Source organism: Thermobia domestica, chromosome 18, assembly GCF_964235325.1.
Source record: "Thermobia domestica chromosome 18, izTheDome1.hap1.1, whole genome shotgun sequence".
NCBI classification, from domain to species: Eukaryota; Metazoa; Arthropoda; class Insecta; order Zygentoma; family Lepismatidae; genus Thermobia; species Thermobia domestica.
Window position 1 is genome coordinate 37,854,222 of NC_137471.1, and position 22,162 is coordinate 37,876,383.

General features: G+C 35.0%; 1 protein-coding gene across 1 annotated transcript in view; it reads left to right on the forward strand.

Moving 5' to 3' along the window:
- The window catches only part of LOC145675057 (uncharacterized), a 68,745-nt gene extending 48,630 nt beyond the window's left edge, over nucleotides 1–20,115 (forward strand). Inside the window, exon 4 of the mRNA XM_081745423.1 lies at nucleotides 19,957–20,115. Within this exon, the coding sequence (XP_081601549.1) occupies nucleotides 19,957–20,115 (159 nt within the window). The remainder of the gene's footprint in view (nucleotides 1–19,956) is intronic.
- Nucleotides 20,116–22,162: the final 2,047 nt, after the last annotated feature.

Consider the following 22,162-nt stretch of genomic DNA (forward strand, 5'->3'; position numbering starts at 1 on the left):
AGGATAAGAATGATAGACAGTGATGACGAGAAGAGAAAAGAAGACATAGAGCAATTTTACACTTTATTAATGCAGAATGGATATAGTGAGGATATATTGAAGAAGAATAGCAAGAAAGAAGAGGGCTGAAGGCAGAAGGAAGTGAGAGAAGATAGAGAAGAAGAAAAGAAAAGATGGTTCGGGATAGAGAGCATAGGAGAAAAAACGGAAGTCTTAAAAAACTTATTGAGAAAAGGAGGAGTAAGAACGTACAGAAAAGGTAGCAGAAGAATGTTAAATGCGTTGCGAACGAGGAAAATGAAGGTTACAGAGATTCAAATAAGTTATGAAGGGGTTGTATATAGAATTAAATGCAAAGAATGTGATATGAGTTATGTAGGAGAAACAGGAAAGAGGTTACAAGAAAGGATTAAACAGCACAAGGACGACGTTCGATTGAAGAGAGATAGTAACGCTATATATAAACATGTAAGGGAGACAGGACATGAAATAGACTGGGAAGGCGTAGAGGGGCTGGAAAAGGAGAAAAGAAGCATTATAAGAAAATGGAAAGAGGCAGAATGGATAAGAAAGGAAGGAAGCGAGAAACTTATGAATTGGAATAGCGGACTAAATATACATGATGTATGGAGAAAGATATTGGATAAAACAGAGAAGAAAGAAGAGGTTAAAACAGGTGTGTTGAACAACGGATAGACAATTAAAAGTTTATGTTTTTCAAAAGTGAAAGTTATTCATACACAGGTGTGCCAATTAAAAGTTTAGCTCTTAAGTGAAAGTTTATCATTAAAAGTTGCATTTGTATTAATTAAAAATTGTTAAAGGAAAGGACGAATATGATTGGTTCATGGAACACCTCCTCTCACTTTAAGAAGTATATAAGCTGTAATCTTAGAAATTGTATTTCATAATGTGTCTGATGAAGGCAAAGTTAATTTGCCGAAACTGTAACGCTATTATTTATTAGTTAATATATGCTTTGGTCAGAATTTGTCTGTTATTTTATATAAAACATGGATTTAATTAAGTTCACGATTTAACTACTTTGACATTGAACGAAGCATTTGTTTCATTGGGCCATTGACAACATTTTTTACTGCTCAATCTTGTTATCTTTAGTACTCTGTTTCAATCTGCACCTTCATTTTTGAAATATTTTTGTCCGTTCTTAAGAAAAAAAAAGAAGATACAACACGAACAGATAAAATGTGTGAAAGGAAAAATGGGTCTACCCATGGATGCTAAGTGATCAAGAAAAATAAAAATTGCTGCTCGACCTTTTCAAAAAAGATCTAATTTGTTTAGAAATGTTGAGTCGACATAATGTTTCGTAACTTATTAAATTTATAGTTGTGTTATGTTTTATGAAAATTAGTTAATTTCTGAGACATAAATTAATATCAAGATAATTAAAATAGTGAAATGCATAACTACCAATAACTGAAATAGATTATATCTATCGGTAGTAATAAAAGAAAAAGTGAGATGCATATTTTCTATTTTCTTAACACAAACATACAAGAATTTCTAGTATATATTTACATATTATATATAAATAATTAATCTGCACGGAGGAAGACCTGGCCTATGACTTCTTGTCTAATGGTTTTCTTTTCTATAACAAAATTTAGAGGTTTAGCTTACGGTATGAGTTTAGTAGGTAAGACAGCCTTATCCATCATTGTTCTTGAATAGTGATATTAGTACTGAGCAACAATCCAATCTAAACAAGCCTCTATAAGTTATTATGCCCCTTGTTTGTCTTTCTCCTGGTTTATATATCGTTTGGCCTTTCACCTGTTGTATTAATACCTGCATTTGTTTTTGTTTTTGACTTACAATAATCTTACATACAAGTCGTTGCTTCCTGAAAAGTGAAAATTTCCTATTTTTCAGGAACCTACTTTTACAATACTATACTAAATTGTCTCTCTTTTTATACGCATCTAATAGTTCAAAATAATATCACAATAAAAGTACTTCAAAACCACAAATAATTATTTTTTTTTTTACAACATTCAATGGCGACGCAGCGGCTTGCGCCATTTTTCGTTTTCTTCGAATTGAGGCATTTACAGATTATTCAATATCTCCACATGAGTTGGTCCTACCGAAATGAAAATTGCTGGGCGTCTCCAACTTGTGCAGGTCTCTTAACATTTTTGCCTAAAACCACTTGAAAGGGGTGAAAACAGGGCTTACAGTAGCAACACTTTTGGACATTGAAGACATGTTTGGGAAGAGGAAGCAACTGACGTAAAGGTCTGAATTTGTGTGTGCATGTAGTTAGTGTTGTAAAAAACGGTTTTTTTTCTGTGAAGTTTTTTTTCAATAAAAAACATCGTTCTTTTTCATGTTTTTTTCTAATGTATGTTTTTTTTCTGGCAACTATTATTTATTGATTTACGTTGCAGATTACTGAAATAATCAACAGAACTTGAGTCGAAGCCCTCGTAACTTACAAATCTTTTGTTTCTTTACACGTATATACTAGCAAAATTGTGTGATTATTCCTTTCGGCCCCAGGTCATTTTTGGCGTTTTCCTACATTTCCAGTTAGTGACTTATTGCTCAAAAACCATTCATTCGATTGATATGGTTAAGGCCTTGTTTTTTTTAGAAAATAGATGTGACTATTTTTTGGTGTAAGTTGCATTGCAGTGTTGCCAATGGGTAGGAAATTATTGAGGGAAATGTAGGGGTAAAAATTTACAAAAAAATCCCTAACCGAATTTCAATTTTTTTTTTTTTTGTATCTAGTACCACTGCTGCTATATGGGTTCAAATCACCAAAAAGAATCTTTGGTGTGTTGACAAGGTAAAGTGAAATCCTGTAGTCGCTTGCTTCCATCCAAAGAGAGAAAGAAAAAATTCTGTCATACACATGAAATTTTGACACTTTTTACGCCTCACAAGCAAAAATCAAATATGCCGGGGCTACAACTTCTCTAATTATCCTATTGAAACTTTTTATGATGCGTTCTGTAGGGCAAAGAGGAAGCTTTTAGGTAGTGGTACATTTGTTTCAATGTAGCCAGTAAGAGGGTAATATTAGAGGGGAAAAGGGAATTTTTTCCGAATTTTTCACCTAAAAGCGGGAATTAATTGTTTTGGCTGGAAACACTGCCATCAGACAGACGAAAACTATCTAAAAATAAACCTTAGTACTCCAAGAATATATCCTACAAGTATCATGGCGATATATAACAAAGTAAGCATGAAATTTAAAAAAAATCTCATTCTACCTCAGAAATTCACCATTTTCTTACCACTTACAGAACATGGTTTATTATAAACCTCAACTGTACTTTCCCTAATTATTCTAGTGAAACTTTTTATGGTGCACTGCTTAGGCTAAGAATGAGGCTCCTAGACACTGCTACGTTTGTTCGAATGTAGCCAACAAGAAGGAAATAATAGAAATAAAAAAGGGATTTTTTTCCAAAATTTGCCCCTAAAATCTGGAATGAAAATTTTCTGTATCTGGCAACACTGCTATCAGACACACACAAACTATCTTAAAATAAGATTTGACATCCCTCTAATATATCCTACAAGTAGTATGACATCTAATAAAGTAAGCATGTCAATAAAAAATATATCATTCTACCTTTAAAAAAATCACAGTTATCTTTCCAATTAGAGAACAAGGTCTCTGTAAACCTCAACTGTACTTCCCCTAATTATCCTATTGAAACTTTCTATAGTGCGTTGTGTAGAGCAAAGACGAGACTTCCAGATACTGGTACGTTTGGTCCGATATAGCCAACAAGAGGGAAATAATAGAGACAAAACAGATATTTTTTCCAAAATTTCCCCCTAAAATCTGGAATTAAAATTTTCTGTATCTGGTAATACTGCTACCAGACAGACGTAAACTATCTTAAATTAAACATTGGTACACCACTAATATATTCTACAAGTGTTATGATGATATTTAACGAACAAAACTTGTAATTACCAAAAATATACTACGGTAAACAGAAAAGTAGGGAAAAATTAGAAAAATCAAGGGTTAGAACCTAAATATGAATTCTTCGTGCGTTCCCTAATTATCCCATTGTAACGATCTGAACTTGCGTTTCTTAAGTAAGGACAAATGTTCGATTGGCGTAAGTTGACTTGCACTCGGACGTATAGGTACGGATTTATAAATAAAAATTTCTAATTTTTGCCCAAATTTAAGAAAATTTTAATTTCCCTAATTGGCAACACTGCGCGCAGGCCCGTCCAATTGATGTCATCAGTTAGGTATCCATCCGAGGTTTCTACTTGGCAAGTCTTAAGGAGGTCTTTCTACAACGAAGGAAGCTACAGGGGGAAAAAGTAGTAAAGGAAATTTGTAATCAGAAAATTCTAGAATTTTTGACTGGGGTGAAATTTGAGAAGGAAATTCGACACCAGAAGAAAAAAATTAATATAATAAACTATAGTCCAACCATATTTTGCAAGAATAATATCCCGATATCTTAATTAGTGTCCACACAGGAGTGGATTAAACAAATGACACACCCGTGTGTGCCACTTTGGCCACCTGGGCCACTGAGTATACATTTGATTACATTTTGTTTTACTACTAACTCGTGTTGTTGTTGTAGTTATAGTCTCGACTAATAATACTATCGTAGTTGTAAACAATAACTTCATAAGGAAAATTTTCTCCTTTTTACATCTTAGTTCCAACACTGTTGGTGAGAAATGCAGGGTGTTTCAAAATGAATTTTGGGGTTTTAAGTCTTCGTAGTACTTATTACATTTTACGTACAATTATAAACAATGCATCAAGTAAAAGAGCACCTCAAACAGTCTTTGCTACAAGTGTTCAATGTGAGATTCATTTGTCACACGGCACACATCTAGTCGATAGGCGAGAAAGGCCCATAAACTTTCCGCCATATGGTACAAAACACATTCAATTTAGGAGAGTCTCGTTTCAAGTGTACCATCTCCTGAGGATTTGCTGACGGCCAGATACAAACATTATGAGTGTTCACATTAGCTCTTTGGTGAAATGTTGATTTACCACTGAAGACGACACGATCTAGAAAATCTTCATTGTTATGCAGCAATATTTCACTTGCGAAATTGGCATGTAAACCGTAGTCTTTAGACTTTAGACCTGTAGCAACTGCAAACGATAAGGATGTAGTTGCAAGCGTCTCCTTGATATTTTTCACACAGACCGTTGCACTGTACAGATTCAGTCTTTATTAAAACACAAAAAACTTTCTGCTCTCCAGTTTACATCTTTGCTGCTTGCTGTTTCTAACGGCAGACAGAAGAAACAATGCATGTACATGCGTGCGTACAAAACTGTTTGAGTTGCTCTTTCATTTTATATAATATTTATAATTGTAAGTTAATTGTAATAGATACTACAAAGTTTCAAAACCCTAATATTAATTTTGAAACGTCCTGTATTGCTTCAAATTTGAGTCATCCTATATTCGTGTCTTTTATATACATATCATCAGCAAGGTGACCAGACGTCCCGTTTTACCCGGGACAGTCCCTTATTTTCAACCGTTGTCCCGTTTTTTTTCTGATTCTCAAACGGGACGCCTAAATGTCCCGTATTTCAGCAAACATGACCCAGGTGTCCCGTAATTATTATTCAAAATATAAATGGTCAATGCTAATTCTACACTCTTCCGTACCAACACTCATTGTGAAAATTCAGCCGTGCCTAGAATTTCTGAATATTCAAATGAGAATTGAGTGTTCTGTGGTTCAAGTGGGAATTGAGTGGGAATTCTGAGTGTTGAAGTAGTTAAAAGTATTTTTGGGTAGTACTTAAGTTAGATATGCTGTGTTATCATTCTTACTTGTGTATTTTGTAAATTGAAAACACTGCAGAGTCCCAAAATGCAATGTGGAAGTCACCCCCACCCCCCGTCGCCGATTTGTATGCGTCCCGTTTTTGAAAGTAAAAGTTCTGGTCACCTTGATCATCAGGGCCGGTCCTAGTCAATTTGTCGCCCCATGGAATGGCATAATTTGCCGCCTCCCCCTTTCTCCAGAAAGAACAAATCTTAAAAGTCATGATTTTAAGTATGCTACTCCAGCATGAACAACAAAGGTGAGGGTAAGTGCAGTTGCACTCAGAAAGGCTTAACCCTTATCCGGGCAAGACATTTTTGTAACGTAAACGGGCGACCGGGGCCTGTGAGGCCCAGTATATATTTTAAGTGCAGAATACACAAAATCAATGCCTATTGTCACTTACTGTTCAGACTAGTCTAGAATGTACCGGTATATATTTTTGTCAAGTAGCGAAACTTCGTGTCACGCTTTTGTAAGCCGACCAAGCAGAATAGCAAATCCGGTCCAGACATTTTTGTAACGTAAACGGGCAACCGGGGCCTGTCAGGCCCAGTATATATTTTAAGTGCAGAACACTCAAAATTCAATGTCTGTTGCCGCATACTGTTCCGACTAAAGGTTACAATAGTCACGTGTTCAATATATAATTATGTGACAATTTGATCTAATATTTGACAGGAATTTCACTAAAGTTATACGGGGCCTCCTAGGCGCCGGTTGCCCGGTTACGTCAGGAAAAGATTTTCAAATTAAAAAAAAAAAAAAGCTTTACCAACTCGATATGTTCATGATTTTAACTTCGACGAAAGATAGAAGAATTCAGTATTTTATGTCTTCTAAATATGTATGGTTATTGAGAAATTTTAGAAAAATGAAGCTACTGGGCCTGGGAGGCCCCGGTTGCCCGGATAAGGGTTAAATACTCACTAAAAATGCAATCCCGTTGTGTGTGTGTTTTTTTTTAAATATTAATCTATTATGTTAGTGAAACATAAAGCAAACACACCTGCAGAGGATAGATGGTAATCCTTTTTATAGAATTCACTATCGAGTTTCAATCTCAATGTATCAGTTTGCAATTCCAGTGCAACTAGTTCTTTTATCTTTATTTCTTGATTTCTCTTCTATATCTGTTAACATTTTCTAAAAAACTTGTTTCTATCTTCAATGATAAGGAACTTGTTTCTGACAAAAACAAGACTAGTTGTCATATCAAAACTGTGATAACTTACTAAATGGAACAGATATTCACTACTATTCGAGAATTGAATTCTTGCATTTGGCAACAATCAAGCAATTTGTGCTCGGATTTATTCGACTATTTGCTTTAGCATTGTCCATGTGGCCTTAAACTAATGCATCCTAAACATAATTTATGAATGTAATATTCAAATAGAAGGTCAGCTTAGTAAATGTAACTACCATCATCATAAAGTCTGTTTCCAACAAGAAATATTTAATTTAAATAATATACTTATGACAGATTTTGCCGGACCATCCAAACTTGCCACTCCATGCAAATGCACGTTTTGCATATATGGTAGAGCCGGCTCTGCATATCATATGTATCTAGTCGACAAATTATTTATATATGACATTTAGAAAAATACTATTAGGCAAATTAGTATTAGTTTTTATCTTTAGACGTTATATGAATTTTATACTGTTCGTGACATTATTTTCGTACTTATTAAAGACCTGCTTTCACGAAAAAACAAAATTTCATTTCTACTTTTATTTCTTAGTTGATATTGATGAAAACTGCTGAAACCCGAATTGTTAATAGGTATGGTATTCATGTAAATTGTAAAATATTTGTAGCGTATCAGTATCTAGCGTTTAATTTATGTTGCATTTTACGGTGATTATACCTACATAAAAATATTTAATACTTAAATAGACGTAAAATGCATTAGAAATGACTATTTGAAAAAAAAAACGAAATTTAGAAAAAAAAAGAGAGGCAATGTTTTTTTTCTTAAAAAAACGTACATTTCTGAAAAAAAACGAACGTTTTTTTTTTCTATTTACAACACTACATGTATTCCCGAGTCATAAGTTTGTGCACAAAAATTTGCAGACCTGTAGCTGGTCCCAAAGGCCTAAAAAAGAATCGTAAAGTTGATTAATTATGACGATTCGGCATATTTCACTCTCTAATATCTCCAATGGGCCTGGATATTAAAAAAAAAAATCTGAAATTTTGGGAATAGTTAGTCCTTTAGTATACCATAACACACAACAAAGCGCGTTTCGTGTTTTTGAGTAGAAGGGGATCAAAATATTAAGGAATGACGTCATACCCTGGGAGGTGTTTTGTTCACAAATTAAACTGGAAAGTCATTGTTGCGAAGTAGAATAAAGTAGGATGAATGGTTAGTCCAGTCAAGGGTCTCATGCTCGTTTCTTTCCTCTAGTTGTGACCCACTATAATGCCACTATCAGCAGAAGCAGAGAAAAGTCAAAATGCACGTACTCATTACTCTTGTTGCTTGTTATATCAATGATATTCAATCCTGTTTATGCTTGTTTTAACAGTCAACTCATGTAGGATACAGTTGTCCTTTCGTTTGATTTACATTTCCCAGTCAATGCTTGCAGTGAGTGAGTGAGTGAGCAGCGTTGCCAATGTGTGTGTAATTACACAAAATCTGTGCAATTTTGTCCTGTGTGCGCATTTTGTGTGTAATGGCAATTTATGTGCATTTTGTGTGTGCACAATTCAAAATTTTTATCATTAATGATTTTTGCAAAGTTCCTTTCATTCAAATATTCATTATTTCATTTTTTCCCTGAAAATTACCTATAAACTACGAGCGTCAACGCCGGACTCCAGGGCGGCGCAATAAAAATTATCTTGCTTCCTTCGTACTTCACTTCTTGCTTTTCAGAAGAGGGTGTCATGACTAGAGATGCAAAAAAGCCGGCTTTTTTGAATCGATGTTTTTTTTTTTTTTTACATAAAAAGCCGGCTTTTTTTGGCAAAAAAAACGAGAATTTTGGAAATGTTGGCTTTTTTCATTTTCATGATTTTTCTATCCAAATAGCTTTCTTGTAGTATACTCTATAGTTAGATAAGAATTCCATGACCTAAATGCCATATTTAGCTCTGTAATTCACCATCAAGATAGATGCAGCACATGTTTTACGAATTAAAGCTAACATGAAGAATATAGTATGTGAGGGCAATTTTACAGGCTATTTAACTTTATTTTAACTTTTGAGTTATCGACATTTTTTTTTTCTTCTCTAGATCATTTTAGTTTGTCATCCGTGTTTCATTTGTAAGAGCTTAGTACTCTAGCTTCTAGCACAAAAGTTAAACTTACGTTTTTCTATTATTTGACGGATTAAATATATATCCGTCAAAGCATACGTTTTTCAATATGTCCGTCAAACCGTACTTCCACATTTCTGTTATACTGTAGTTGTACAATGATTTAGCAATAACTTTCCAGATACAACCTTGAATACCAATTTATACAAATAATCAGTAGCGGATTTAGAAAAGTACTTTGGCAGGGGTTTCTCTGATTATTTCGTTTTCTAAAAAGTCCTAATTTTATTTGGGAGGTGCTTGAAGTTTATGAGTACAGGCATAATTAATATTTCATTTCGTTTATATGATTAGCAATAATCTTCCGGATACAACCTTGAAGATCATTTTATACTGAGAATCAGTGGCGAATTTAGAAAAGTATTTTGGGAGGGTTTTCTTACTACTAATGTTAAGTTTTTGTAAACATTCGTAATTTTTATTTGACGGGAGCTTAAAGTTTATGAGTAAAGGCATAACTAATAGATATTTCGTTCGTTTTAGACATTCCACAACTTTGGGGAACAGGCTTCAGTCCGAAAGACCGACTCCCTAACCTTCGCAAAACCGTTATTGCAGGTAATTAGTAATAATAACGATTTAAAAACAATAAGAAAGGAAGTCGGCCGACTCCTACACTCCTAGTCGGCCAGTACACGCACTATTTCTACATTCACAGATGGAATGAAGGAAAGCTTTGTCAGAATGGTCGAATGCTGGGTTGAATCCCGGACTTCCCGATAGAAGCGCAAAAGCGACCACTGTCATGTCTGTTGTGCAGTTGTATTTAGCTTAACTTAAATATATTCCGTAGTCCTTTTTTTGGAGGGGGAGTTCCATAGTGATATGTTGAATCCCTCTCGTTAAAAATTTAGAAAACTTGAGGACTGGGTAAACCGTGATGGTGGTCAAGGGCGCCCATGTTGTGGTTTCCAAGGGGGGGGGGCAAGTATAAGCAACGTTTCAAAAATAGTTTCAAATTTTGCTGTAACTAATGCAAAAATTCTATTGGATTTTCGATATTCTGAAGTACATTTTCCTCTAGGGGGCGAGCGCCCCCTTGCCCCCCTGATGGGCGCCCTTGATGGTGGTTATAAAAAACTTAACTGTAGAATTTCAAGAATATACAGAACCAAAAGTTCCAGATGTGCATCCTTTAATTGTATCATATAAATCTAAGTATTTCTCTTATGTTTTATTTTAATTTTATTTTGTTTCAAAAAGAGGGTATGGAATATTTTGAATTAAAAACACTACATACAATTTTGCTAGTTATTTGTATATATTTTTTTTTTATAAAAAGAAGTTTTTACTTTTAGGGTTGGCTCGTTTACACCAGCTGTTTTTTTTTTAAATAACTGGTTTAAACCAAAAAATAAATAAATAAAAAGAACAAAAATGCGAATCGTGTGAACTTCATGGTGACGTTTCCACATGTCAAACCATCTGCATTAGTATTTTTCCTTTTCACCATTTAATCAAGGTGTCCCATGTTCAATTCTCGGTCGAACCACAAACCTTCTCTCATGTGTAAACCAAGTAGGGGTTCGGAAGTCCCTTTAAGTGAAAGTCTTCTCCTTGATAACCTCGGTATTACGTAAGGATGTTAAGCCTAAACATACGAAACGAAACCAAATTATATATTTCTGCATGCCTGTTGTTTTATAAAGAAGCCAAGGTAGCTTAAATATACTCGTATTGATTGAAATTGGTAAAATTTATCGATTGCCTACGTAGCTTCCAACATTAGCTTGGATTGGACTTTCAATGATATCTACATACTAAATTTGTAATTTAATACCTCAGTTTTAGCGTACTGATTATAATACGTTGACCTTTAAATTTTACATGGAAAGCAATAACAGGATTTTCCCGTTATTGTTTTACATTTAAAATAATGACGGGATTTTCCCGATGGCTAGGGCGGGAGTTTCTCAATTTAAGAAATTTACTGACCGGACTTCTTTAAGCTTATGGGACCTCTTCCAGCATAACCCCGTTGTTGCATAATAACACCAAGGCGAAACAAACTAATTTCTGTGAATATGTAATATAAATACATAAAGCAAAATATCTAAATCAAAAAACCTGGTTTAAACCCAAAAAAAGCCTGGTTTAAACTGCCGCCAAAAAACGGGTTTTTGGCATTTTTAGAAACAACCATGGTTCTTGCCAACTCTGCTTACTTTTGTATATAGGAGGTTATTTATTATTATTATTATTATATACATTGGTTAATCCTTTGGAATTCATAATGTAAAAGTGTTGAAGTAAAATTGTTTAAAATATCTTTTCGGAATTCATGGTTTATTTTCGAGGTTTTATATTGTTATCGGCATCAACCACTAATTAAATGACTTTTTGTGTTATAGAGAAGCGAAATAAAGTCTACTTTATCAATTTAAAGCAGAATTTTGAAAAAAGCCCAAAATTTCCCAAGCAAAAAAGCGAAGCAGAAAAAACCGAGTTTTTTTCAAAAATGCCGATTTTTTTCCGAGCCCTTGCATTTCTAGTCATGACCATTTGCACCCCCAAGCCAAGCCGCTTTGTTCAAACAAAGCAATATGAATGAATATTGACTCTCGATGCTGGCCAAATCATGATGCGGAGGGGGTATGAAGTCTATTTTGCCTTTTCACCACTTGTCAAGAAAATGTCGTTTTGCAAACAGATGAGCGACAGAGTCAATAGAGGGATATGAGCTCTTTTATTGAACGAGAAGAAGGTGGCGATTTTACTATAATAATAATAATAATAATAATAATAATAATAATAATAATAATAATAATAATAATAATAATAATAATAATAATAATAATAATAATATGAATCTTTGAACAATGGGTGGTAGATGTACGTATAGGTGTGTACATTATCAGGCGTAGTTATGATATGGATAGATAGTGACATATGGATAGTTACATAGTTCTAGACCCTACATATGGATAGATAGTTATGTATTGTGCAATTTTGTCTTCCAGTTTGTATGTAAAATTGTGCAATTTGGATGGAGGGTGTGTGCAATTTCGCTTGCCGTGTCTGGCAACACTGTGAATGAGTGAAGGAACGGTCTTCGGTAATGACAAAAGAGTGCCCACTTGGCTCCTCATCATGAACATTGGTGCTTCCATCTTTAAAGACCCTTTCATTGTTCATAATATTTCCTCCATACTCTTCACTAATCAGGTAATGAATTTTAGCCTTAGCACTAAGAAATCGAATCACAATCGGCAAACGCATTACAAACGTAAACACGGTCGAATGTTTCCGTAATGGCTTGTTGGGTTCGCCAACAGATGTAAGTACACATCGCGTATACGTAGAACGCCGGCCGCAGGACTGGAGCGGTCGAAATTCAAAATAGTAGAGGAACTGTACCAAACCCGGGCCCGGGTCCATAAAGCGGGCCCCCTCAATTACTGCTACGGGCATTTGCGTAGAATGCTAGAAATACACTGAATTGTAGTTTACGGTTACTGATGCATGCAGCGCTAGTTTCTGTGTTGATCAGTTAATCCTTTGTTCTGCAATCAACATCTGACGAGTTTTCATGTGGTGGAAAGTTTCGAAGCTCCGACGAGCAAGCTTTGTTTTCCATAGTTAGTAAAGAGGTAAGTGAGCCAACTGTTTATTTATTTAATCTTAATAGTAAGAGGTATGTTCTATGTAATTAGCTAGTAACTTAGACGTAGGAGTGACAAATTATTTGCAGCGAAAGTAAAAACATGTATGGTCGTAAAGTGGGCCCCCTTGTCAATCCTAAAGCGAGCCCCTATTATGTTGTGCAAAAGTAAAATATACCGGTATGTTTCATACAAAATTCTCATAACTCGTGCAATTTATTTACAATTTTCAAGAGGGTCAAAATGCTCAATAGAAAGACGAAACTAACAACACAATGTCGTGGTTGAGGGCATGGTAGTGTTAAGTCATTATCAAGATCCTATGATCCAGAAAAGGAAAAGACACCGCTGAGGGTGAAAGGAAGAGCCAAGGAAGACGATTCTGATTGTGGCTCAATTTCTGATATAAGGAAGCATCAACAATATTCTCAACATTAAACGTTCCACCGCAGAAAACACCGTCCACGGATGACGATGTCACCTGCATGTACTGCACTGAAAATTTTTCGAGTGATACGAGAATTGAACTCTGGGTCCATTGTGTCATGTGCTCTTAGTGGGCCCATGTAGAGTGTGAGGAAACTGACAAAGTTATTTATATTTGTGACATTTCACAGTAGCAATCTTAACTTTGTGAAACATTTCATGTATCACTTTAATTTAGAAGTTTTGGTTCTGAAGTTTGAGAATCCTTTTTTTAAAAGTCAAATAAGCAGGTTGGATAAAGAGAGATATTTTAATTTCTTATTTTTACCAGTAGAATATTGAATATTTCAGTTTTAAAATTTTCAGTCTTCAAGTTTAGTCTATTTGGAGACTGTTATGGAGCTTTTTAAAAAAAAAAAGACTTTTTGATTTGCTATTTCCGCCAGTAAAATGTGGAATATTTAAGTTTAGATATTTTCAGTTTACAAGTTTAATATATTTGAAAGGTTGTGCTGGAGTTAAGAAAAAGACTTTCAAATTGCATTTCGGCCCCTAGAATGTGGAATATTTAAGTTTGAAGTTCAATTTTAGTGTGCTCTTTACTTTTCGGAATTAGTTTCAATTTCTTCTAATAAAGTCTTTTAAACATTCATATTTCATTTTATTTCAATCCTCAGTGTTTAGGATATTGTTTTTAGCTTAAATACGTAACTCATGTAAAGTGATACAGGATTTCGCTTTGTATAATTTATCTAAATTTAAAGGGGCCCGGTTTTGGAACACTTTTTTCGAATGCCGAAAATGCAGTCCATATGAAAATCCATTTTTTCTCAACCTATTTTTTCCTTGATTGTTATGGGAAGAAACTAGCAAAGCAATTACATATCATATTATTTTCAGCCTGAATAGCATTTTTTTCTGATCGATATATTCTTAGATATATGGAAAAAACAAAATAGGGGCTCACTTTTGGTACAGTTCCTCTACTTATGAAACACACCTTGTATTAATATTTGCTCCCCAAAGAAAAGTTCAAAGGTAACGGCGCTATCCGGAAGGTAAATTTTGTGAAACAAGATGGAACATGATCAGAATATACACAGTTGTAATAGTAGTTCTATTAAATAACGGTTCGAACTGCTATAATTTCTGCTTCTTTATGTTTCATTCTTATTTTCTTTTATCTGTGAAAGAATGTTATACATTTCTCTTCAGTGAGAAAAAGAAAACAGTGCGTGGAATTAACATTTAATTTATGTTTTGTGAACAAATGTTATACTTCCATTTTTTTCTTCTGGTACTTTAATTCCATTAGCTAGATTATGTCATTTGCCTGTGTCGTTTGGCATTTGTTTTTATTTTTATCAACACTTCCATAGCTCCCCTGTGGTGTAATATTTGCTTGGCTTTTTCATTAGTGCGCCTTGGGAGAGGTTAATTAATCTGGATGACGTTAGGTGGCTCTGAACTCGAAAGAAAGGGGAGAAAAAGAAGTAGTGTATTGAATTTAATTAACTTGCGCTTCGCTTTTGTTTTTCTAAGGTTAATTAGCTAGAAAGTAGGACTTATATATGTATATATACTGTACTTCTAACTACAACAATTTCTTGTTAAGGTTTAAAGTGAAAGCAATTACATGTTCATTTCTCGGCGATAACAGCTTTATTAAAACCATATTATTCTAGTATGCCCTCTATGGTTTAAACTTCGTACGACTGAAGGATGAAACTACTTTTATGCTTGGATTTATTTTTACGAAAGTAAAATCTTGTATGCATTCGATAGAAATTCACGTAATGGAACAAGGAGCTTTAAATACAAAACTGTCATAATACCTTTCAATTTTTTTCAAATATTTTTGTGGCAAAGGAGATTTTGATAAATTAAAAATATGTTTATTTTCTTCTTGCGACTACAAATACAAACCATGATATGCACAAATATGTGATGTCTGATTGGGTTTAGAGTTGCCAACTTTTGAACATATAAATACCAGACTCCCTACTGGAGTACATATAGGCCTACTCTTAAGATTGTGAAATCATCGCTCGTCAAAAAATGTGAACAATCTGAAACTGGTTACTTCACATAAAATTGAGTGATTCAGAGTTTGAATTTCATAACTTTAGTTACTTTTGAAGTATTTATTAAACTTACTTATTCCAGTGTTGGTTGAGTCGGCACATGTATTTTTGTAGTCTACCATCAATAATACATCGTAATTATAACAGAAAAAGCAAATATAACTGGCAATATAATTACGGTATGCACAAAATATAGGGCCTACTTGAAAAATAAGTCTTACCAGCTTCGCTCATAATGCCTACATACTTGTACTTGATCTGGAAGCATTATTTGGTTGAAAGATGTATCTGAAGATGAACCAGTGCTAGCTGCGCTCTTGAAAATATACTTTTGTTGACCTTTATCAGTTTTGATAAATTCAGTAAATTTTCCTGCCTTTAACTCTTCAGCGAATTCCGCGCACGATAGGCTGATATCAAAGCGAATTATAAACTCTGCTTTAAGGTTCTTCACTACAGCGAAATTAAACTACCGCTAATTTTAGAGTCTTTCTGTAATATCTTCAAAACAAATAAAAATATTCGCAAAGCAGAAAGGTAGTGAACTAGACAATACCATTTTCCATGTGATACCTTTACCACAATTCACCTATCTGCTGCATGGTACTGCTATTTACAGAACCCACAAAAAATGCTAAATCTATCTACAGTTGCAAATCAAAAGCAGATAGATGAGTATACTCATTATATATTACCTGACCAGCGTACGAGTGCTGAAGGCCGGTTTTGGAACTGAAATACAAACAACAGTGTTTCTAACTGGATTACTTGTAATTAATCTAACACAGTTATTTTTGTCCTGTTCGAAATAAGCCACTTCACGCATATCTCCAAGTTAAGTCAAACAGTTTCTAAGTTAGAAAGTTATTTCCAGAACATTTTAAGGGACTGCAAAAAATGTACATACACCCTTCAGAGGGTACATAACTGTTTGGCAATAACTTGCGATTAAACTAACCTCAGTGTTGTACAAAGAAACACTAAGAAACTTCGTAGCATTCGAGTGTAAAGAATTCCTACTTCTATTAAAATCTCGAAGGTCATCTTTGTGAATCAAAGTTATACTTTGGCAACTGCGCTTTCATTGTTGAAAGCAAATTCTATTTTGTAGTTTGAGATAAGACATCTTAGAAGTTGCGACCAAGTTGGACCATGTGATCTCCGATCGATTGTCTAATCACTGTCTTGAGTAACAAAATCCTTTTGCATTGAGATCATTTTCAGATTTGCTGCAAAAGTCCGGTCAGAGAAAAACTAATTCTTCACCGCCTCCGAAGGAGACTTGAATTTGCTCCTGATTAGATGGTAGATAAAGATAACTTTCTCTGATATCTAACCTGTCATTATTTAGCATGGTTTGGTAATTTTAAAAAATCCAGTACTTCTGCCATATTTTAAAAGAAATATACCCAATGTTACAGTGAGGGTGGTAGGGGAACGATTAAAGTTTAAAGTGGGGTGCCTGACAATTGAAGGTTCCTGATAACTCCAGTGAAATACAGAAAAAGTGAGTTACGTATTAAAAAAAAATACAAAATACATTTTCAGGGTAACTCTTACAGGCATTAAGTTTTTATAAACTTAATGCTACTTCTGAAACTCATTGGAGTAAATAGATATGTATTTGAATAAATAATAATAAAAAACACTTGCGTAAGTTTTTCAAAGTATCAATTTGAGAAGAACGAAGTTTGTCTTCCACTGTTATCTCATTGCTCAAAGATACCGATGTTGAAACAATTGGCCAGAAATTACGCGGTTCCTTCTTACATCAATTCATGAAGAAGAAGATGAGTGCTAATGTTAGGTACCTAAGTTCAGTATTAAAAAAAAAAAAAAAAAAAAAAAAAAAAGAGAAAAGAAAAAAAAACGGAAGCCCAACCTCTCGCAAACATACGTAGCACATTTTAATACTTAGAATTGAAATAAAAATACAACTGTTTAAACACGATTGTCTTTCTTTGAATTTCATATGTGGATATGGGGAGGGGCAGGTTTTATTAAACAAGACCGTACATCTTATATGTTTGAACTATATGCAACTTGTGCTTATGGGCTAAACTCAGTCTTCTGAAGTCAATCGACAAATGATTATGTATTACAAACACAAAGATAACACTAGGCTCCCAAGTTTCAAAATTATATTGTGTGTGAAAACAGTTAGTAGAATTAATTCTTTGTCACCTGAGTCCTAGAATCTACAAGAAATTCAGAGGGAGTTCAAGAGGAATTTCTGTACTCATACATAAAAGTTGTGAATTTATTATGTGTTGAATCAATGATATTAACGCTTACATTACCCATACGCTGATGTTTTATCAATACTTTTATTGCACATTTACCAAAAGGCTGGATTACGATAATAGTCTAATCCTAAAAGAAAGATGCAATGTAATCAGATTTTACAAGTAATCCCGAAAGACAAGCTATCCAATCCCATAGCTCTTTAAAAGAAATGAAGGAAAAATTTCTCCTTCACCTCCTTTTCCCGCAAAGAGTTCACATTCATCGAAAAAATAAAATGAAATTTCTTTAGTTTAACGTCCCATGATTATGCTCTTTATGCTAGAGGAGACAGATGATTAATGAAAGTGAAAGATTATAATATTATTTTTTGGTCTCTCACTGGGATTTCAACCAAGAATCACGTACAACAAAGGTATATGCGCTAGCCAATAGACCAACGGAGAGGACTTCCACAGTGCTCGAGCGGAAACGTATCGGAATTCTTCCTTGGCTAAAGCTCGAGAAAATAATTTATTTGTCAACCGATAAACATACATTTAAAACAAACACAAGTATCACGAGCCTTAACTTGATTTAAACTTACAGTTACAAGGTATTGCATAAGTCTCTAAGCTATCAACCCTTAATTAATCTTTTAGTTATTTGCTCCTCTTTTACAGGTTGCTTCTGTTTTATAATGAAATCGAATAAAACATTATCAATTTTTTTATACAATCTGCTTAATACACGGCAGAAACTCACTTGTGTGCTATTTGTTCGTAAATCGTTGATTTCTATGCAAGTATCATTATCCACAATACATCTGCATTACTGCAGGAATAATCATTCCTGCATTCAATAACAACTATATAATTTATGGCGTTCTTTATTAAATGAAATGAAATCTTTAAGTTTTACGTCCCACGTTTATGCCAGTTAGGCTAAAGGAGACGGTGATTATGAGAAATGAATGAAATGGTGGAATGAAGAAAGTGGGAGAAAACGGGAGAACCCCGAGAAAACCCACAAGCACGGTGTTTGTCCACCACAAAGTCCACACGGCGCGAGCTGGGATCGAACCCGGGACCCCAAGCACCGGAGGTGAACGCTCTACCACTGAGCCACCGCCCCCCGTTCTTTATTAAGCAAAATAGATTATGCTACTTATAATATGTCAACTGCAACTTTTAAAAATCGTTGGATACACTGCAGAGTGACGCTCTCTACTCCCCTGTCTCACCGCGCTTACCTACAAACTGATGTAAACACAGCAGCAGCGCCCTCCGTGAAAAACTGCACTAATATCCTGGTGAGGTTATAGCAGTCTATATTTTGCTATTTACATTATACCGAGGACACTTCTTCTCAGCACTTCACCCCATATATGTATTTACTTCACCCTCATGTGTGGGGTGAGGTGAATAATTTACCTTTTATGATTCATTTCTTTCTGTGCGTGTTATTTCAGACACGAGATGAACCATACTTGTCAGAATGCAGAAGGTCTGTCCTATTTATATATAATTATCAATTAGCCGTGCTACCAGTTCTGTGTAAGATACTTTCACTTTCATGCTTACTACGGTGTTCTGGATAAATATCTGATCAATTCTCTTTTATAAGACATGAGTATCACTACGTAGGGGAAACCGGGACTGGTTGTCACACGGGTTGGTTGTCGCAACAGCAATTATTCAGTTCATAGATGACGCATGAATCTGTGCCTCACTCTGGTGACGTGTAATTATCCAGAGTGCGTTGTGAGTTAGTTGTAGCAGGAAGACGCCAGAGGTAATTGTGTGAGACGATAAAAAGTGTTTTGAGAGTGTTCAAGTAATTTTTGTGGCTTAGATTGTGCGCCGTATTTTGCTTTTCACCTAGGAAGCTTGGAAGTTTCAATAAAATATTATAAATGTTTGTTTATAATTTTATAATTTCAATAATTTATATTTCTTGGATCTCGTTCTATGTTCCATGGAGGTCGTACAAAAAATGAACATGGCGAGTGGGTTGGTTGTCACGTACTTAATGGGGTTGGTTGTCACGTTCTGAATGGGGTTGGTTGTTTTATGTGACTCTTTGCAGAGCACAATGGTTTGGAATTTCAAAATATCAACCAAATGAAATGAAATGAAATCTTTGAGTTTTACGTCCCACGATTATGCCGGTTAGGCTAAAGGAGACGGTGATGATGAGAGATGAGTGAAATGGTGGAATGAAGAAAGTGGGAGGAAACGGGAGAACCCCGAGAAAACCCACGAGCACGGTGTTTGTCCACCACAAAGTTCACTTGGCGGGGGCTGGGATCGAACCCGGGACCCCAAGCACCAGAGGTGAACGCTCTACCACTGAGCCACCGCGCCCCCTAAAAATATCAACCAACAAAGAGGAAGTCCTGCCCGATGTTATATTACCAGCAGCTAGAACTGTTAAATTGGAAGGACGTTCAATTCAACAGGCTGCCAGAGACTTTAATGTGAATTATAGGTCTTTAGCTCAATACGTACAGAAAATCCCCGACAGTGATCTTAGTAATAAGAAGGTATGGGCACCAACAATATCCGTTGGATACATAAAAACCGCCAAGTTTTTCCAAATGCCGCAGAACAACAATTAATTGCGTACTTGCTACGTGCCGCCGATATTTACTTTAGATTGAATACTAGAAAAGTCCGTAAATTGGAATTTCAAGTTGCTGAAGCAAGTAACCTTAAAATGCCGTCAAATTGGCATGAAAATAAAATGGCTGGTGCAGATTGGTTGACTGTTTTTTTAAAGAGGCATCTTAAACTAGCTCTTCGTGTACCAGAGACAACTAGTTTAGCAAGGACTTCAGCGTTCAGCCGCACAAATGTAGAACGATTTTTTCGCAATCTTTCTGACGTCTTGAAGAGGCACAAGTTTCTGCCGCAAGACATTTGAAATATGGATGAAATAGAAGTAACAAGTGCAGAGACCAGATAAAGTACTCGCTCGAAGAGGATTCAAACATGTGGAAGCCATGGTTTCTGCCGAAAGGCGAAACTTAGTAACTTTAGCTACAGCAGTTTCGGCAGTCGGAAATCACATACCACCCTTCTTTGCCTATCCACATGCTTACTTCAAGGATCATTTTATTGCACATGGATCTCCAGGCTTCAAGGGATGTGCTAACCCGTCTGGATGGATGACAGAATTACGTTTTGTTACATTTCTTCAACACTTTGATTCTGCAGTTCGATGCTCACCTGAGAAACCAGTTTTGTTGCTCCTGAACAACCACATTTCCCACCTAAGCATTGAAGGTCTTGACTTTGCAAAGAAACACGGTGTAATCATGTTATTGTTCACACCTCTTAGACTGAACTGTGTTTGGACCACTAAAAAGTACATTAATTCTGCATGTGACTCTTGGATGCTCAACAATCCTGATAAGTCGATAACTATTTACGACATCTCTAAGATAATGACTACTTCTTATCCCCTTGCTATGATACCAACAAACATTCAATCTCGTTTTCAGTACATTGGCATTTACCCTTATAATGAGCATATTTTTTCTGAAGCCGACTTCCTTCCAACGTGTGCAACTCATCAGCCAGAATAACAAATGGAGTTACCTCATAATACCTCCAACCAATTTGATTCTGATGTTGGACCTAATTCTGAATTTTCAACTGATGACAACCCTGACATGCAGACATATCCTACCGATCAACCTCAACCTACGAACAACTCTGAAATGCATAGGCCTGCCCAGACTGATGTAATTTGGCCGAAGATAACCAGTCCAGTTGGAAGCCCTAGTGATGTAGTAAGTCAACCACTACAAATTTCCCCTGAAATGATTAGGCCACTGCAAAAGAAAGCAGAACAGCGTAGTACAAAATAATAATAATAATAATAAACACTTGCAACAGAGAAACCGCTATCTTGACAGACACTCCAGTGAAAAGGATATTGGAATAAATGAAAAGAGATCACAAAAATAAAAGGATTGAAATCAGACAACACTTCCAATGAACAAGGACAAAAATCCAAAGAGAGAATAACTAGGACTTCACAACAATTTTCAAGAAATCAGTTATTTTCTGAAAGTGAAAGTTCATATAAATCTACAGCCAATTCAGGCAGACGAGGTAGGCCTAGAAGGACAAAATCCGTACATGACAATGACACTGAAAGTGACCAAGAAGAATATTATTGTTTAGTTTTCTAGAATCATTTTCGAATAGTTTGCTCAGAGAAGATTGGGTACAATGTATTGAATGTAAAGAATGGTCGCACGACCAATGTATCCCTGATTCAGGATCTAGTTCTTATGTTTGTCATAACTGTGAGTTTTCTATTTCTTGCATAGAATCTGACTAATGGGCTAAATTACAGTCTTTTTATTCTTCTTTCATATTTATATTTTAGTTACGTTAGTAAGCCTTTGAATTAGGTAACACAAGTTATTTTGTCTTTAAATTTTAATACGCATTATTTGTCCTTCTACGAACGGTATTATGTGAAATTCACATTTATTATTATTGTAGACAAACAATTTGCTGGTTTCTTGAATCATATTTTTCAATTATTGTCCCAATAAAGGTTTAGTTCAATTTTAAGATCTCTAATACCTGAAACAACTGTCATTGCACAAAATATGTATTTTGTATTATGTTTTATAGTTTAAAATTTCT